Below are 20,263 nucleotides of genomic sequence, written 5' to 3' on the forward strand. Positions count from 1 at the left end.
TATTGCATAATTTCTCACACTTCCACTTTTACAGAAAAATCGTATAGATATAACAAATGTCCAGCTTTATCCTGAAATCCTTGTAACATTAAAATGAGAAGATCCCATTTTTTCATGTGGAACATTAACTTAGCCTATTATCATCTATATGAAATTTAGAAAATGACTTACTACAAGATTTCATTATGGATTTCAATGTGTATATTTCTTTATATTTTATCAGATTATCTGAACATTTTAAATGGTTTATGGGGGTAAAACTAGCTATGTTAGAATTATTTTTTAAAGCACATAAAAATCAAGTTGAATGCTGACAAAAAATAATAAGTGATGATGAGCTATGATAGGGAATGAGAAAAAAGGGAAAACAAGAAAGAATAAACCTTATTCATGAGATATGGGGGACCTGATGATATAAATAACTACTAGTAGTAATTATTGGAAATAGCAGATCAGTTGCATTTTTTTCCCCTAGTTAGCTGCCAGGTTTTATATATGCCCGATTTGGAAAATGGGATGGTTCAATTTGTTAGCTTGAGTATTTACAGGAATATCAATTTCCATTTGAGTATCAAGCATCTGTATGTTTTACACTTAGCTGAAAATGGAAAGTGTGTAGGTTTCCAAGGTAGCAAATGAAACAAGCCAATTTTACCATTGTTCCGACCCCTTCATAATGTAAATGTCTTGGATTTCACATCAAGATAGAGATGCTGTGAATAAATTCTATGGGTGAAGGATCAGAAAATAGGGAGGAAAAGAGGATTTACCATGTGGATTCCTCGTAACAATGCGGAACACAGTCTCACACACACAGGCTTTCGTTACTCCCTACGGGATATCTGTCTGTAGGCCTCTATCAATTTCTGTAAGATTTTCTATTTGAAAGGATCCTCCAGTTAACTTCAGTGGGTGGCTTGTTGCAAATTGCTTTCTCTTCCTTCTCATCTCTTCTCACTCCCTCCCACCAAAAAAAAATCCAATTTTAGTTTAGTAAAAAGCAAGTGATTGCAAGTGTATCAACAAAAGCAGATTGCAAAAAGGACAACACTCAGCAAAGTGGAAGCACATTGCCATGCTTTTATTGCCATTCATGCAGTATACAAAATAATTATGTATATACTGTTATTTGTGTAAAAGTTACAGCAATTAAGTGGGGGAGATAAGGGCATAATTAAAGGATAACTCAGGGAATGGGGAGATGACAAATTTATCCATGTATAACCAGGATTGTAAAGTTGTATAAAAAATAGGAGACAAATAACAAATATGTAAACCAATTTAACTTCACTCAATCTAGTGTAGAGCTTTCTTTGAAAAAGTCATGGATGAAAGCTACAAGGGTGTAAGTTAGACCAGGGATGCTCTTCAGCCTGTGGACCAAATCCAGCCCATGGAATTCTTGTATCCAACCTGCAGAGCTCCCCCCAGGTTGGGGCTAGATTAGGCTCAGGCCCAAGCCACGCCACTGGCATTTGGCCATATTGGGACTAGGCTGGCCAATTGGCACGTGGCTGGATTGGGGTCACATATGTGCCAGATCCAAGCCTTGCTGTGGACCAGATCTGGCCCATCTGCTCGATCTGGCCCACAAATAGATCTGGCAAGCCCATCTGACTTGTGAAGCAAAAGGTCTGCCCATGCTCTCAGAATGGAAAAAACTGAAAAGAGAAGGAAGAGTGTATGTGCAACACAGAAAGCCAGAGATAGAAAAGAGAAGTGGACATTAGAGGGCAGATTCTGTTCCACCATGCTTGAGACCCTGAAAAACTGGTAACACAAAAGGGGAAAGGTTCTCTTTCCTTCTTGCTGCTATTTTTATGACTCAAGTGTAAGGTAACAGTGTTTTATAAAAATTTGATGCATTATTGGATTTCCAGGGACCTGAACAGGGTGGAATGGAATCATACTTAAGTACTTAAGTCCATATAAATGCATAATAGATGGAATAGGATCTAGCCCTAGATACACTAGTGTAAATTGTTGCAGGCGGGAGGCACCCTCCCTGGGTACTGATTCAGAGGGCATGCCAGAATGGGTGCTTCTGGGGAATCTGCCCCTCCACCGCAGCATCCACCAGTGTTCAGGGCAGCAGCAGCCTGCACCACTAATGCCATAGCAGCCCCTGCACAAAGAGGTAAGTTCTTGTTTCCCCCACACACCCAGGGTGCCAAAATTGTAACTTATGCCTCTGCCTAATGTATGAGGACCTAGGAAAAGAGTTGATGTAGCACAGTCTTGGTAGGTGAAAAGTATGGACTATGAGGTAATCCTCTCCTTCATAAATGCTGAGGGTAACTCTTCTTTCCATGTGCCTGGAAATCTGTGTGTGAATAATCACATGTCCGTAGGCTGTGAAGTTGCTCCCTTCATGTTTGTCTGCGTAACAACAAAACCAAGAAATGCAGACAGGTAGTTAACCGTGTTAGTTTGAAGTCAGGCAGAAGTCAGGACAGGGTGGCACCTTGGGTTTCTCCAGGAAGAGCAGCAACTCTCCCAGGAGAAACTGAATATCTGTATGAGGCCTTACAAACTAACTGATTCAGAAAGGCATGATGTTTCATGGGTGACAGCCTATTTTGTCAGACGCTACGTAAGACATATGAAGTAGCTGGAGAATTCTATTTGGAAGGTACTAACAAGATAATACAGTAGAACCTCACAAATCCGGCATGCTCAGGACCGAGCACCTGCCGGAAATTTTAAAATTCCAGATTTTTTAAATCAGAGTGACAGCCAGTCACAGGGCAGGGTGGGGCGGGTAGCAGTGGCCACATGTGGAGCAGTGGGATGGGGTGGTGGATGGCAGCGGCAGCTGCTGCATTGCAGTCTTCCCCCTCCACTGCTTCTGGACCGGCCACCGCTAGTCCCCTATGTAATGTATGTTTAAAAAGTGCCAGATTTTCAAGAATTTATGAGGTTATACTGTATACATTCAAATATATGTGTATATATATCACACTTAGGTACAAATATATATCTGTAAAAGCAAATCTGTCTGTGTAGGGCAAGGGGAAAATGTCAGTCCTAAATCAAGGTAAGTTCCCGCCACCCAAAAAATTGCAAAACGTCATTAGCTGCAGGGCACAAGTTTCATGAGAAATGGGGCAGAACCAGGGCATTTTAGGGTAACTTAAAATATTTTTCTGTGTGTCATTGATCTTATCACCCTGGCCTGAAATAAAACCTGTTGAAATGGCATTGTAAACTACTGAAGTAAGCTGTGTGTCTGGCCATTACTGAAACCAGCTTGTGTGTCTTTAAACTGAGCATTTCTTCAGAATCAGTGTAATTTAATTGAAACAGCTCTGCATGTGTAAACAACTCCTTTGTTTAAAGAAGATTTCACTGTTTAGTTTGCCTTAAGTAAATGCTGCCTTTTGTTTGTCTGTAAAACATTTGATTAAATGTACAGACTAATATGGACAGCTTCTCATCATTCCACTGGTGGGCTGTAAAATGAGTCAGAAGTATTGCAAGTATGTGCTTTCTCAAGGAAGCATAAAATAATATCATTTGTCTTAAAATAACATGTCTTAAGTGTAGTCTGAAAAAAAGGAAACTAGAGGTTTCTATCTTTAAGGGCCCAGCTACACATTCATATTAAAGCCAGATAGAAACCAGCTATAGAGTTGCACACATTTTCAAGCATTAACTTTATAGTTGGTTGGCTCTTGTTATAGCTGTATAGTAATTTTTATTGTATGATAGTTACTTTGTATATGTAGCCAGTTTAAATTTATTGTGTAATTAACCAGTTAATGGTGTAAAATATGTAACGTAGCAAGGACCAAAAAATAAGAATGTGGATTAGGAAAATACTAGTAAGGACACTGCCTAATATTTCCAAAAGCACCAAACTGAAAATGATTATTGAGCATTCCTGAACTTGTTTTTGTAACCGCTTTCCAAAATTTTAATTAAACCTCAAATTTCTTACCTGACAATTAGCTTTTAAAAATACACATTTAAATTCAATTAGCAGTCTCTAAAACAAAGACTTCTCAGTGCTATGTTTATTATTATTATTGCAGTTTGAAAAACAAACATATTTTACTAGAATCTCTTTCATCAACTAAAAATGCTTCTGTGAATCCAAACAACTGTTGTAAAATATGCATAGTCTACAGTAAATTTGTGAAGTTGAATTCAGTATAAAAATACTGTGTTGAAAAAAATGTTTTGATTTGGTATCCTTTGGAAAAGTTCTGAGAGATGCTTTTATACCAACTTGAAAGAGTGTAGGTCCAATCTTACAAAGACTTATCCACATGCTTAATGTACACACTGTGGCATCCCAGTGAAATACTTGGAACTGCTCACAGTGCATAAAGCTGAGCATATGTTTAGGTCTTTGCAGAATTGGGCCTTAAGCTAGCTACATCCTTTTGAATTTTAAAAATTAACTAAATAAAATTGCAAATGGAACTGGAAACTATCTATGGCTTAGTTATAAGTAGTACCATATTTACCTGAATCCAAGACCTTGACTTTAAGTCAACCCCCAATAAATAGATTCTAATTATTAGGGGTGGTAGGGCAGGCAGTGAGGGGCAGGGGGTCAAGCAGCTTGACCCCTGTCTTTTGCCCCCTATGTCTGCCCACCCATTCATAAATGCCAGAGCCACTATGCCACTGCTATCAGGCCAGGCTGGGGCTGTGCTTCATGCCTCGGGCTGCAGTGGGGCCAGTACTTGCTGGAGTGGAGCAAAAGGATGCAGCAGAGGCAGGTGGGGCACAGGGAGTGCAGTGGTGGTAGGGGCAAGGGGGCCCAAGGCTGCAGTGGGGAGACAGGCAGGGGAGCAACCAGGGACAGCAGAGGTGGCAAGAGGGCAGACACCAGCTCCCTGTGCCCTCACTGCCTCGTACTTGAATCCAAAATGAAGCTTTTTTCCTCAATGTTAAATGGGGAAAATATCTCATCTTGGATATGAGTAAATATGGTAGTATGGTCTGATTGGACAGGTGGTTGTGAATCAATTTGGTTGGGACTTTATTCAGTTAAATTGATTTTGTCAGAAAATGTCAGTTCACAGACACAGAAATTTATCAGCTTGGATAAAGCGTTCCTTGAGATGGTTTATCAAATTCAGGATGGAATTTCTGCTCAAAATGAGAGAGAGAAACCCTCTCTAGAGCAAATTATAGCTTGGTGGGATATGACAGACTCAGAATCATGGTCCTGCTCCATCTGATTTGAAGGATTTGAACCTGGGTGTCTCACAGGTAGCTGCCCTACCCACCAGGTTATTAGTTCTTTTGGAGCTAATAATTATGTTTGAGCATGTTGAAGTTAATCTCACATTTTGGGGAAGAAAGATTCTAAAGATCTCAGTTTTGTGCCAATGCAGAACAAAGAACTGAAATTGTTTTCTGAAGTGGAATTCTTGTTTTCCAATTAGTCTTAATGAGAAACTTTCTGAGCTTTAATCTCAGCTCTGCCAGTAACTCACTAGATTATGTTTTGGGAATTGCTTTGCTTCTGTACTTTAGTTTCCTCATATGTAGAAGGGGAGTTATAATATTAGCTAATGCTTGGTACAAGTTATTAGTCATCACATATTCATTTTAAGGACACACTCTTAATATTCATTATATTGTAAAGTAGATCAAATATGTTTAAATAATTCTGCTGGTTTGCCAACTTTTGTCTGATAGGGAAACCTTCAAAATTAATATTGCATTTAATTGTAGCTTTATCATTTTACTGTTAAGTAACCAAGTAAAAAAGATGTATATCTTGTAGACAGAACTGGGAGCTATTCTCAGTAATATTCTAAGTTAGTGTAGTGCCAAACCTGGAATTTGTTTCTAATAGCAAATACTGCTGCTCAATTTAAGGTAAATTCTTAATGATGATTTAGGACCTAATCAGATGCCCATTAAAGTCAATAGACTCCTGTTGACTTCAGTTGGAGTTGACTCAAAAATAGTCATATTCCCATTTAATAGTAATCTAAATCTTTGTACATTAATCATGAAAATAAATATTCTTAGTGGTATGCATCTGGAAAGAATAAGAGGGAGGTAGTTAAATTCTTTTATTTTATGCGTCTTGTTCACTTAGGCAATGCTGGATGTTGCAGCATACCATGGATGGCTAGTGGCTGCTCTGAATATCACCAATCTGGTGCAGATGGTGATCCAAGGGCGATGGATACATGACTCTTCCCTGCTTACTTTGCCCAATGTAGAGCAACACCATCTTCACCTTTTTAGGTAAGTAACTCAACATTCATAATCAGATTATGTCATTCCACTTGTTTTTTTTCAACATGATTGAATGCCTTCATTGTGTCCTGGAGTATTCAAGCATGTAACAAAAGTTAAGCCCTTTGTGTGTTTTGTTTGTGCTGATTTCAAAGTTCAGCTACCTTCTACATGGTTCAGACCTCAGACAACACCAGACTGTATTTCTAGGAGTGTGATTTCAGAAAATGGGTAAGGATGTGGATAAAATGTGGATGCCTAGATATTCTGTACAAAAACAGGAAGAGATAGATGCATGATTCAAAAAGTTTAAAGGTAGCTAGTAAGAAATACTAAACATAGAAGTATGTCTGAATCCCCACCCCTTCTGAGTGAAACTGAACAAGAGGCGCTTCCATTCCCTTGGTATCCACTGGGTCTAGTCCAACTTCTGAGGGTAAGTACCAAGAGGCTTTGGTGCCTGTGATTCAGAACGGCTAGCCTTGCCTATAACAGAAGCAGTGCTCACCAACAGCATAGTAGTTAGAGATACACCCAGGAACAGTAATGTAACTGAGAGAGAGCAATTTGGGCAGTAGCTCCAGACACTGCTTTGGGGAACACTGAAATAGTCACATCTGTAGTTGACTCTGCTGCCACCATCAGCATTGTGGCACCTGGTGCTGTCCTGGTTGTAGAGCTGCCCTGCTAAGCCTCTGTCTGCCCAGAAAGCAGAAACCTGGATTCTACCCTCCATTAGCCTGAAGGGATTTGAGTACATATCCCCACTTTCCAGGATTAACTACCAAGTTATAGAATAGACAGGGAGAAACATTGTCTACATTCCTGTTTTTATGCTGGACCACTTGGCAACCAGCCAGGAGTGCAAGAATCCTAGGGCTAGAAGGAAAGAGGAAGCTTGCCTTTGTAGCATAATGATTAATATGTTCCCCAGAAAAGAATGGGGAGCCTGGAAAGAATGGGTCCGCATTCTCACTACTTTTTATGCATTGTGTATTAAAGGGCTGTTAGATAATATGCATAAGTAAACCGGAGTAGGGACCCCAGCCTAGCCTTATTGCCTGGTGGTTAGGACAGTGGTGGGAGCTATGGGTATGACTCCCCTCAGGTTAAAGAAAATCTAAAACACAAGTCTTCCACTTCTGCCTTGCATTTCTTATCCATTAGGCTGTTGGACTAAAGGTTAGCAGCAGTATTATCATTTTTTAGCTGAATTTAATTATTTTTGTATGTGTTTTAGGCATACTTGAAGGAGATCTAACAGAACGGGTGCCTCTTTGGAAACTTGTGGTCTCCCCAGATTAGGCTCAAATTAAAGCACAGAACAGTGTTAAAGCAGTTAGGCATGCGGGTGATTATACTAAACTGCTTCTGGGCATGCTCAGAAACCCAAATATGTGTATCTGGAACTTTGAAGTCGAAAATGAAAGGCACTCCCTAAATCTGGCTACATACTGAGCTTTGTGGTTTGTAGAACAGGGTCAGACTGAACTGCTCTTTGGAACTTTACCACTGGAATTCCATTTAAGTCCCATTTGGATGCCTTACACCCCTGACAGACATTACACTTAAGTTGTGATTAACTTGTTAATCACACTGTAAATAGTATACCTGCCACATGTTCAAGGAATGAATGACATGACAAAACAGGAAACCAGCCATAAAAATATTCCACAAAAGACATGAAATATTTTTGTGCCTAGTTTCCATCACATCTTAAATTGAACATGTGGCAGAGTAGAGACAAACCAGAGCTAGTTCCAGTCTCCTGTGTTGCTCCAGAGCTGGAATCAGCTGATTGTAAGTCACAAGCCCAAGGTCTCACTGTAGCCAATTCAAGACCCTGATATAGTCACTGGGCCAGGACCAGGAATCAGCTGATTGTTGGTCCTGGCCAGTTCATATAGGACTGGAGGCTTTCAAATTGCTGGTGTAGAGGGAGTGCAGGATCATGATCCCAGGCTCTTCCTGTACTGGCAAGTAGTAATAGTACCATTAGATCTGATCACTGATCCCAAAATCACACATCTTGCCATGCACATGCAGTATAGCAAGAGCCACAGTTGGTTTATGGATCAGATCTCATCACACAAGTAAGTGAACATGTGACATGTATCTCAGACACCAGTCTGAATCTGGCTACGTAAGCATGAGAATTTCAATCTTTCATCTCTCACAAAACTGATCATTTCATTAAAACAGGTGGCCCCATTGTACACAAGTTTCAAGTTTCAAAATGTGGAATACAAATACATATGTTCCTCATATATAAAAATAAGTTGCAAACAGAAATCAGTAACATGAAGGATTTTTTTTAAACAATTGTGTTCTGTAGCTGATTATTAAACTGGTTTGCAAGTAACATTGAAGTGTTTGATGCTGGGCAACTCTAATACTAACTTAACAATTGATACCATTTTTAAACATTGCATTATCAGCACCAGGTAGCTCAGTCTTAATCAGACTTTCACTTTAGTTGTTAACAGGAAGATGTTTCTTCATCCTCAGGTGAATTTTCCGTAGAATACATCTGAGCAAAATGGGTTAGACACTTACGTTTTTTTATGTCTTCCTTCCCTTTTTACCATTCTTTATAGTCCTTGTAAACCTGTGTCAGCATAATCATTTGCTTTCTAACTCCTGTCTTTATCAGAAAGTGGAACCAAGGAAAAAGGAAGGCCACACATGGAGGTTACCAAGGACCTATTGAGTGTCTTCCTGAACTGATTGCTGCTTGTGAAGGAAAAGAAAACATTTTTGCTTCCATTGTAAATGGCGAGCTGCAAGCTGCACACATTACACAGGTAACATTTTCTGTCATGAGTTCAGAGTCGGTTATAGATGTGATCTGGAATGAAAAATGAGTGGAGGAAGAAACAATCTCTTTAAATCCCTTCAGAAATATCCTATGATTTTCTGCAAAAACTGTAATATATCATTACTCTAAATTCAAGATAGAGCTCATGTTCTAAGGCAGTGGTAGGCAACCTTTTCTGATCACAAACCAGAATGACTTACTTGGAGTTAGAGGCAGGTGGGTAGGCAGACACTAGGACCAGTAGCATAACTAAGGTGAGGTGGCTGAGACAGCATCCCGGGATTCCAGCTTGTGGGGCTGGCAGAAAAGTAGCTGCTACTGCCATAACCTCACAGCCACGCTGGCAGCCAGAAGCCACCATGTATTGCAGCTGCCCCGGGCACTCAGCTGTCTTGTTACACCTGTGGCTGGGACCCACCTGTAGCTGGAGTTATTCCCTGCAGCGGCGTGGGGAGAGCACCCATGCATCCATAACCAAAGCCCCCTGTCTCCAAAGTCCCATGTCCAGAGGCCAGATCCAGCGGCACCACGGGCTGGATCTAGCCTGTTGGGACCATAGGTTGCTGTTCCTGTTCCAGGAGGTGGGTTCCTCCCCACCCCTCTTCCCTGTTAACCAGTAACAGCAACCTGGTTCTTCGTTCATATATCAGTACTGTACTGTTCTTTGTGCCCTGGGAGGTGTTTGACTAGGCCATTTTTATCTGCCAACAGTTATGAAACTTCTCAGAATTGTCTCGTAATCACAAATGTCATTGTTGCTAGTTCCAGAAGTGTACTTTTAAACAGTTACTAAGAGGAGTAGGTTGTTAAAAGATCCAGCATTCCATTTCTGTCTGAAAGAGAAAAAGCATACGAGTATTCACCACTTCTTAGGGAAAGGAAACTACAGCTTCAAAATATTTTGTCTATAGTTATCTTATTTATTGTAGTAGCCTTTTTAAATAACTTCCAGGCAATAGTATAGTATAATGCCCAGATACTACACAAGAAAACTTCAAAACATATATTATTAAGAAAATTAATTCTGACTGTTCCTAGCTGAAGGTAAAAATGATATATGTTGACTGTTTAGTTTCTGTTAAACCAAACACCAGCATGCAAACAAAAAGGAGGGCGTTTAAGTGCCTATAACAAACATCTTCATTTCTAACTAAATTACCATCAAAATTTTGAATAAAAAATTATTTAAATCAAAACAAGTTCTCCTTTAACAACAACAGATTTCTAACATAATACATATTGATTTCAGTCCAAGTTTTAGATGTGATGAAAAATTAGAACATTGTTATAATTAGTTCAGGGAGAACTCAGAAGTAAACTTACTTAATTTATTTGCATAAATTGCCATTCTGTTATCTTTAAAAGCAAATGCAAATTGGCTCTGTCTGATATGATGATGGTTATTTGGCTCAAAAGCGCTTCAATTTGCGTAGCAATCTGGTGTCGTCTCTGCAGTGAGGCGATCCCAGGTAACATACAAATCCTGAATTATTCCAGAAATTAGTATGTTTAAAGCATCAATTTAAGTGCTAATTGCAGTAGTAATGAGAAAAAGCAGTACTACTGTGAGATTTGCATCTACTGCCCCATCAGTATGCCTGGAACGGCTGCTGACTGGCAGAGGATTTGGCTGCTAATTAAATAATTGTATGCATGGCAGTGTTCTTGTCTGATTCAATAGATGAAGATTAATCCTCAGATAAATATGTTTGGCTGGTATTGAAATGTCTTAGCAGTTTCTTCAAAAATAGCTTGTATATATGTGTGTGTACCTACACTGTGTATGTGTATGTATATGTAGATGTGTGTTTGTAAATATAGACGCACATAAAGAGGAGATATATGATACGTTAAAAAATCAGGAGAGGTCTCGTATATGAGGGTATGAAAGCCATATTACTCATATGTCAAAATGACAAACAAGTTATGCAGAGCAACCCAAATATGGGCTGATAAAGCCTTATATTTTATCATTATATATTTATATGTAGCCTTATACAGTTATGCCACACTTCTTGTTGAACAAAAACAATAAAAAATGATTGACAAATTATTAAAAATGATTCTAGTAGGACATCTTGTTTCCCTTCCTTCATCTGTAAGCCTGTGTGCCTCAGTTATCACAAATCAAACTGTGCAAGGTACGAAGGAAGAAAGACATGCCAAAAAGGCCTATAGTTGCTTTTATGTAAATATTATATTTTATATTTAAATCTTAGAATATTATATTCAATATTATAGCTCTTAAATCTGATATCTTGTGACCAACCAGGGCTCAAAGTAACCAATATTTTAATATCTCAACATCTTGGCACCTGTCTCAGACTTAAATCTGTTTTGAGAGTCACAGACTCGGTGTCCCTGTATGTTACTGTTTCTGTTTCTGTGAATTTTGCATTCTTTGCTGAGCAGTGGCCCAGTATCAGCATCAGCCAAAGGGTGGAAAGTACCTCCTGACAACTTTGCCTCAAGATTAGTGATTAGGATGCTCTTCTGGGAAGTGGAAGTTTGAGTTTGAATCCTTCAGGCTGACCAGAGCATTACATCTGGATTTTTCTGCTTCCTAGGCAAATGCTCTGACCATTACGTCTTATGTAGAACATGAGTGGCAGTACCGCTACATTTTAGAAGACCGAATTAGTCATCTGCATCCAGTGGAATGCAGTAAGATGGCTAAATCAAAGAAATGGTTTCAGTCTCTCTGTAAATACCAGGGTGGGTGCTTTAGTTCTGGAAAGAGATAGGCTTTCAGACAAGCCCTTCTCTTTAGCGTAGTGATTCTTTCTCAGGATGCTTAGGTGCCCTGGAGTGCTGAGCACATATGCGAGATGCGAGGAGATAAATACATAAGTGCAGGATCAGGCTTAGTCCCTGCCTGGCTGTTTCCCCGTCCCCACAGCACAGCCCCTTTGCAAGGAGGGTAAGTACTGTAATAAATTAGTGTTTGAAATAGGTTCAATTCATAAAAGTTACAGTAAGGTGCCTTGAGTCTAAAAAAGGTAGAAAACCACTGCTTTAGTGTCTCCTTCTGCCCATTCCTCTGATCAGCATGCTAGGTGCTCTGAATCTCAGTCTTAGATTCCTAACTTTCATTATGGATTTACTCCCCTGGCATTGTGAATTCCACTCCCAGAAACATGTGTTTAATCATTAGGTGTGATGGTGCTGAATGTTGTTGAGTCTATTCTCCTTTGCAGATCTGGGTCTTTTTTCCTAAATTAATTGGGCACCTTTGAAAATGATACTCAGTAGTTATGCAGAATGGATCTAAGGTTTAGCATACATATCTGTAGATATGTGTATTTATGAGAGAGAGAAGTATGCTACAAGAGATTTTAACAGACTCCACCTGACATTATTTTCAACAAGAGAAGTATGTGAATGCTTCCATATTACCTGACAGATAAACAGTTTCTGTGCTACAGATGTCTCAGCAACCAGAGACCATCAACCTTATTGAGATCTTTCAATTTATTTACTATAGCACAATTCATAACTTCAGGAGACAGGCCTGGAAAATAGTATGATTCTTCAATCAGAGCTACTCTGTTACAGTAGGATTCTTTCTGTGTGCTAAAACAAATTCCAGTGCAATAGCCATAGTTAAAACTGGGATTGCATACAGTACACAGGGTCATGGAGCTCTTGTGAGCTGGATCTGAGCAGGGGCATGAGGATACTGCAGCAGCAGCTCTAGCTCTGGCTCTGACCTGGAGCATGTGGCGGCAGCAGCTCCAACTCCTGGGCTGTGTCCAGATGAGCATGGACGTGTAATATGTGGCACTGTAGACCCATCTGCGGTGCCACACACTGAACATGCAAGTGTTCCCCACACTGCAGCACAGAGGATTTTTTTGACCCTGGGAGATTCCAGGGTCAAAAACCCCATGCCAAAAAAAAAGTGGGGCGGCACATATGGCAGCAACACGTGCCTACCAAAACCAGAGCCTGCCTGGCTAGAGCCAGGCTCTGACTGCCAGCCAGGCTCCCAGATGCAGGAGCACTGCAGCTGTAGCTGCAGCTTCCTGAGGCCCCCAGGACTCTAGGCACATGGCATGGCCATTCCCCAGGGTCAAGCAGCAACAGCACAAAGTGTGCCACTGCTGCTTGTACCTGGGGAAACAAACAGCTGTGCTCATGTGGATGCGGCCCTGAAAAACACAGCAGCAGCTCCAGCCCCTACCATGTGCTGGAGCTAGAGCTCCTGCTACTGCATGGACAGTGCTGTAGCAGTAGCTTCAGCCTAGGTCACACAACAAGGGTCGGTAGCCAGTGAAGTATGGCCACATCAGTGCAGACAGGCAAAGAAGATAGTTTATCATAGGTGATTTTATGATGCATTGGTAGTGGGTAAGGTGGGTATATAAGCGTAATGGAATTTTAGTAGCATTTATCAAATGAGAGTGTCTTTGGTCTGTAAGTTGGTTTCAGATTGGAGGGAGGAAGCTTGTGTTATTTTTCCTAGTGTCTGTCTACCTAGCTTAGGCTTTCAGTCCAGTTTTCCTGTCCTTTGTCAATTAAAGCTAGCTAAGGAAACTGGTAAATTTCATTATCTACTAACTTACCATAATTGTGAATCACAGTGAGTGTTTTTCAGGACTTCAAACCCATTAGCATTGAAAATGTAATCAAAGAAATCAAGCCAAATCTATTAAATTTGTTTTATTTTGTGTACAAAGTGGTCACATTGGTATGGGGGGAAAAAATAAAGATAAAATAAAGAAATCCAACCTCTTTTCCATGCTCATTACTTCTGTCCCAGTCAGTGGTGACACGTAGGGGGTGCACGTGCACCCTCTAAGAATGCTGGTGCACCCCCTGGCAGGCCGCGCTCCCTGCTTAGGCAATGGGCAAGGGGGCCAGTGGGAGCACCGGTGCCCTCCCCTGCGAGCGCCAGCCGGGGAGTGGAAGTGCCACAGCCACTTCTGGGAGCTGATGAGTGAATTCGGCCATGGGGAGACCCTCCCCCAGTTGGCAAGATCAGCTGCGGTGGGACCCTCCACCCCAGTCATTGACTGGTCGCTGGGGAAGCACATGCCCCCCCTCAAGTAAGGTGGCACCAGTCGCCCATGGTCCCACCCCCTCTTTGCATTCTCTCCTGTTGACTATTCAGTGAATACCTCAATCCTCTTTCTTTCATGAAGTGTTAGTAGGTTTCTCCCTCTCTCTACTTCCTAGCCTCCACCCCTATCCCTCCCCCCCCGCTGAAGGTGGAATCACTTCTGTCCCTAAGTATTGCTGAGGGACATATGATAATTGTGTGGGAATCCCCAAGGTTTTTCAATACTTAGGCTAGGTACAGACAGTCAAAAAGCTCAAGGCTGAATTGATTCAGTCTTTGCAGGTTAGTCTAAGCTGCAGAGATTCAACTGAAAGAGAAGTGAACAGACATTTACCTTTGATTCATGAAATGCAGCCACATGTTTGCAGCGGCTCAGGCCAGAAAGCCATGGAGCACTAAAGCAGGGCTCTCTGGCTGCATGTTCACTTCCTCTTCCTGCTCCCCCAAGATTTCTGGGATTTGCAGTCCAAAATTACAACAACAGGACACTGCAGGGTTGCTCATCACTTCCTCTTCCTGTTTCCAGGTGCCTCTGGGATTTGTACTCCACAGTTGCAGCCAGCAGTAAGTTTGAGCAGGGGAAGGGGTGTTTAACCCCCATCCCTGGCCCAGGACCTCAGCCGGGGTTTGCCCGGGGTGGGGGGGAGAAAGTCCCCCCTATGAACTAGGTTGCATACCCAGCCAGGCTTGCCCCTCCTCCCCCCTTGTTAGCCAGCCCTCACTGCTCCAGCTAGAGAGCACAGGGGCCAGGTAGGGACAGCCCTGCTCTCTGGCGCAGACAGCACAGCACAGCCCAGCCCAGGGCTAGAAAGCATGCTGGGATGCTGGGGGACTGTGATTTAACTTGAACCAGGAAAGGGTCTGGGACAGAAGTTTCATAAACCAGTTTGACCCAATTCAGTTAAGTCTGAGATTACATTCAGCCAGGTTTATCTTAAACCAGTTTCACCCATTTTGAAACTGGTTTATGTGCACTAAGCTTCTGTTCAGTTACAGGTTTAAACAAGTTTCTGATCATTTAAGCTGGTTTATGTGTAACTTCTGCCCCTGGCCTTATTCTTCTAGCTCTCTGTGGTTCCAAGGTAGTTTTTACTTCTTTCTCTACTTCCCATAAACCTATCACTCTGATCTCTGCCCATCTTCTGCCTCCTAAATTAAAATCTGCTTTATTGCCACCACTTTTAGCTCCACTGTTTATGTCATTACTTGCTCTGCCCACTACTGTGTATTGTGTCCCCACTCTAGGGCTATAGGACTGCAGTGTGTTTTCAGGCCATCACATCCAGTACTAAAGGAGCACCATATTGAGTAATGTAGGTCATGTGTTCCTAATATCAGCTCTGTGTAGAGGGATGCAGAGAGAGATAAAACCAAGACCATGATAAAGTAGAAGAACTTGTGTCTTTAGGAGAATTGTAAGGATAACAGATGTTCAAGGAGATGAATGCATAACATATTTTTAAAAGTATGGATAACTTCAGATGAGCATTTGAACTGTCTAATAATTATCTGAACTGATCCTCTGAACTCTTTGAGGTTTGCCCGTCACTAATTAGCATTGCACTGACTGGCTCATTATGGATTATGCCACAAAGATTTAATTCAAAACTTAATTATAGGAATTTTTAGTGCTTATAGGAAATGATACTTTAACCAGAAGTGGAAAACAGTTTTTTTTTCTTATTCAGACATACAGTAAACATGGTAGAGCATATATAGTGCACGTAAGGCGTTTCACAATTATTTTATTCACTTAGGAGAGGTACAGTAAGAAGTTAATGAAAGAGAATTTTCCAGTAATGATCCTGACTTCTTTTTATTTGTATCTTATTAATACAGAAAAATTGTTTTTAACTATACATTAAATGTATAGAATGTACAGTTATATTTTCTATTATAATGGCAGCATTTTACAGCTTTGTTTTGTAGCTGAAGCAGGACTTAACCAATTACTTATGACCTGTTCTTCCACAGGCTTGGAATTTCGTCTCCCACTTGCCAATTATAAATGTTCATTTGAGCATTAAAGGCTGGTGGGATGACTCAGTTCAGGGGCAGAATGAACTACCTATTCCTACTTTGGCAACAGATAGGAGGGATGAAAAAAACTGGATCAAATTACATGCTGATCAAGAATATGTGCTCCAGATATATTTGCAGAGAATCCAGATGGGGTACCGTCAGGTAAAGTACTCATAATTTTCTTTCTCTAGTGCACTAGATTCCAATAGTCTGAATTACTAAAAGTGTGGTATACGGTAACAAAATCCTATTCGACTATTAATGCTATCATGAGTTCTGCCATCATTTTTCACAGCTTTGTGCAAAGACAGAAATGTTAGTAATAGACTGATAATTTACCCAGTTACCACAGGATAATAGCTCAGATATATGTAATATTTTATTTAGTTTTTACATGGTAAATTTGTCGAAAATGTTACATGAACCAGTTTTCTGCATTTCCCTAATATTTGTATTAGTAGTTCAACTCCTTCTGATTATTGTAAGTTTGCTTAGTGTTTTTGTTGTTTTTGGTTTGTTTTTTAAAGCAATCACAGTCCTCTGCTAAGCACTTCACTATTTCTCTGTAATAGGCTTAAGGTGTTTACCTTTTACCTCCCTAGCTTGAGTTTTCCTTGTGATCTTCACATATCCATCAGGGACATGCTTTCTTCATCATGGTTCTCCTTGCCTTCCCCCCCCCCCAATCATAGTCACTTCTTTGCTTATACATAGTAGTCTAATTTTTAGAAGTCACTAGTGACTCCATTTTTTGGTTAGTTTCCAACAGTTTTTGAAAATTATACCCCTTTATATTTGTTTTAAATTTCTCACCTAGAAATTGAATCATGAAAAATACTTGTTACTTTGAAAAAATGAGCAATTTAGATCTCCAACCCCCAAACAGCAGAAGCTTAAGTGTTGGCTTGTAATACTGTCATAACATTCACTTTATAGTTGTGGCATAACTATGTATGTCCCAAGTGTCATCAATGGATGTAACACAAAGGAAAGCCCTAACAATGAGGTTTCCAAAGTGTGTAAATTAGTTGGATTCTTGGGGTGAAATACTGCCTCATCATATCAGTACAAAACTCCCACTGAATCACAGGCTAGGATTTTACCCTGGGTTGTTTGTTGTGTTATTTTTTTTTATGGGAAAAGTGATGGGGAGTTGTAAGAGGGGGCCAAATAGTTGTAGGTTATGTGGAGTCCAGGACTTTGTGATATATGAGTCTAATAGTTCTAAATTCCTCTTTTAGGAAATGGTGCCCTCATACTTTAAGAGCAAAATGAGAATAATAGGGAGGCAAACATTTTTTTTTATTTCAGAGGTGAATACCTTGAGTATTCTGCATTTGAATGTCAGGGAACGTTGTTAACTGGAAGGAAGAAGAAAAGAGTTCCTCTTCCCTGTACCGTACAAGAAGCTTCAGCCAGCCAGAAACTGCTGAGGTGCCTGAAGCCCCTAACCATCGAATTTCCCCTGCCCCACAGTCTTAGATCCCCCTCTCATAATACTGTATGAAGCTTACAACTGCTGGTTCATTTGCTTCCCTGGAAATCTTTAGCAAAACCTCTCCATCTACAGTGCACTAAATGAATGCTGATTTGAATTTGCATCATTATTAGTATCTTCAGCTTTCAGCAATAAAGACACCGTCTTAAAGAATCACTGAAATAATCTTCCATTTTGCTACAGCAACTTAAAATAAAGGCTAGAAGTACTGTCATTGTCTTTATATTAATCTTGGACAATGTTGATTACTATTATTTAAAGATGAAGATTTACAATTAGTCATTCTACAGAGAATAGCATTCACTCTGTTTTTAGACTAAATTATAAAAAGGGGACAATGTTTTCTGTACAGATGGTATTGGCTTAGTTACTAATTGGTTAAGTGCCTTGTTTTCTGTTTTCCTGTGATTCATATTTTAACCAAAAGTCTCTACCTAGGAAAAATGACAACGTGTTCTGATCCTGGTGTTCTGTAATAGTTTATCATCCTCTCTCACTCCCACACAAAAGAAAACTGGGGGTTCCAGTTGCATTAACCTGTTTGGGGTTTTTTTTACCTAATAGAGAAAGCAAGACAGTAAAGCGGTGGCTCCTCGATTCCCCAAAGCCAAAGATGAAGGGTGGTTTTTGATACTTGGGGAAGTGGATAAAAAAGAACTTATTGCTTTGAAAAGGATTGGATACATCAGAAACCGAAGCTCTGTTTCAGTTGCTTTTTATACTCCAGAAACTCCTGGAAAGTAAGGCTTTTTATTAAAATTATCTGAGTATTATGAAATTAAATGTTGAGGATTTGAAAAAGAAACTAATGAGTCTGCTTTTATATTTTAGATGCATCTACACATTGTATCTCATGAGTGACAGTTACCTGGGCATGGACCAACAGTATGACATTTATCTGAATGTCATACCAGCCAGCAGCTCAGCACAGGTCAATACTGAGATCTCTGATGCAATGAGTCACCTGCCTCTGAAGTAACATGACCTGAACAATCTGTTTGAAAGAAGTGGGCTTGAAACCTGGATGTTCAGTTATTCTGGACAACAGAGAAATTATGTTTGCCTTAGTGGAATCAACTTCTAACCTCAAGACACCTAGGAAATTAAAAGTGACTGCTGTATTGACTCTAGTAACACAGAGTTAGCCACAGTGGCCTTATTCCTTTACAAAGTGTTGCCTTTTATCATTTCATCTTTGAAAAATTTCAGAATGTGAAATGGATCTGTTTTACTGCTAATGTATATGCCAGAATTGTATTCTGGCAACTCAAAATGAGATAGTATGGACATTTTAATTTGTATACATTTTGAGCTGTAGTTTTCATTTGGAAATGATTGCTCTATAGCCAGTGTGTTCATATTGTTTAAATGGATTTTTTAATTTATGCGGAGAATGCACAAAACTTGATTTAAGAAATGACAGAAAACATTGCTGAGGTGAATTATAACATTTAGTTTATAATAAGACATAACTGTAAGAAATTTGTTGTACCGCTGTCTTCAGTATAAAATGTAAATGCCATTTAGTGATAAAATACATCTCTTAAGTATACCACATGGAGGTGATACTTCACAAAAACATTTTCACAAATTTATATTCATTATACATTTAATAAATCTGATTGGAAAGTTATGTTGAAGAGTCTACAGTTGATTTCAAAATGAACTGAAAACACAATGCTTGTATATAATAACATACATTTCCTTTCTGCGCATTACTAGATTAACTAAGTGGATGTTGTTTTCCTAACTTATTAAGAAGAAAAAATTTCCCATTAGTTATATTATTCTATCAATCTTTTATAATGCAGTCATTGTAAATCACAAAAAAATTGTGCACAGTGTCTAAAAAGACAACTATGATCTCCATATGTATCTGGAAATGGTATTGTGTTAGTGGAGTCCAAGCAACACCTAAAGGCCAATATTGCACTCTTTCACAAAACGTTTTCTATTTTTAAATACTTCCTCTTGCTCACTTAGTCTAGTGTCTGGAAACTCATGTAATATTGGTACCCTTGATATTTTTTTTAAAAGCTGTCTATACATTACTCTGTCCTTGTAACCTCTTTGTGCCAGAGACTGTCTCCTATGTGTTTGTATTACACTTAGCATAGTGGATAATACTGCTCTGCAAATGATGAAATAGCAGGCTCTCCTTTGGCTTTGCTTGTAAGCCTGAACAAAGTTTTGCTATTAACCTTTTCATCATTAACTTTATCTCACTCATTTTGTAAATAATTGGAACTATAATGCCATCTTCATACTACTTCATATTTTCCTTTTCTTTTTCAAATCTCTCCTGTTTGTTATAGGCAACCCCATCTAGCTAAATCTCTTGGCCAGAATTTTTAAATCTGGGTACCCAACATATTAGGATCTTAAATCCTATATTTATTAGAAATATCCTGCTTTTCAAAGATGTTAAGCTCTTTAAAATATCCAGCCATGTTTGTCCAGATGCTGTAAATATGGAAGTAGAAGCCTACCTTTAGGAATTCAGGGTTGCAAATATTAGTCTTTGCTTTTAACTAAAGATAAGTAGTATTCACTGGGCTTTTTTGCTGCTGACATTGTTTCATGTACCAAACCAAACTTGAATTGTGTAGGGAGCTGCTGTCTGCCAAAAAACCTGAAAAATATGCTGCCACTA

At 39.7% G+C, this 20,263-nt stretch overlaps 1 protein-coding gene across 1 annotated transcript in view; it reads left to right on the forward strand.

The window, feature by feature from the left end:
* ASCC3 (activating signal cointegrator 1 complex subunit 3) overlaps positions 1-19,243 on the forward strand; it is a 684,038-nt gene extending 664,795 nt beyond the window's left edge. The window contains exons 38-42 of the mRNA XM_019520164.1: positions 6,068-6,219; positions 8,864-9,014; positions 16,065-16,274; positions 18,175-18,350; positions 18,442-19,243. Of these exons, the coding sequence (XP_019375709.1) occupies positions 6,068-6,219; positions 8,864-9,014; positions 16,065-16,274; positions 18,175-18,350; positions 18,442-18,589 (837 nt within the window). The 3' untranslated portion in view covers positions 18,590-19,243. The remainder of the gene's footprint in view (positions 1-6,067; positions 6,220-8,863; positions 9,015-16,064; positions 16,275-18,174; positions 18,351-18,441) is intronic.
* The last annotated feature ends 1,020 nt before the right edge of the window (positions 19,244-20,263 follow it).

This window comes from Gavialis gangeticus, unplaced genomic scaffold (genome assembly GCF_001723915.1).
Source record: "Gavialis gangeticus isolate Ggan-Ray unplaced genomic scaffold, GavGan_comp1, whole genome shotgun sequence".
Classification (NCBI taxonomy): domain Eukaryota; kingdom Metazoa; phylum Chordata; order Crocodylia; family Gavialidae; genus Gavialis; species Gavialis gangeticus.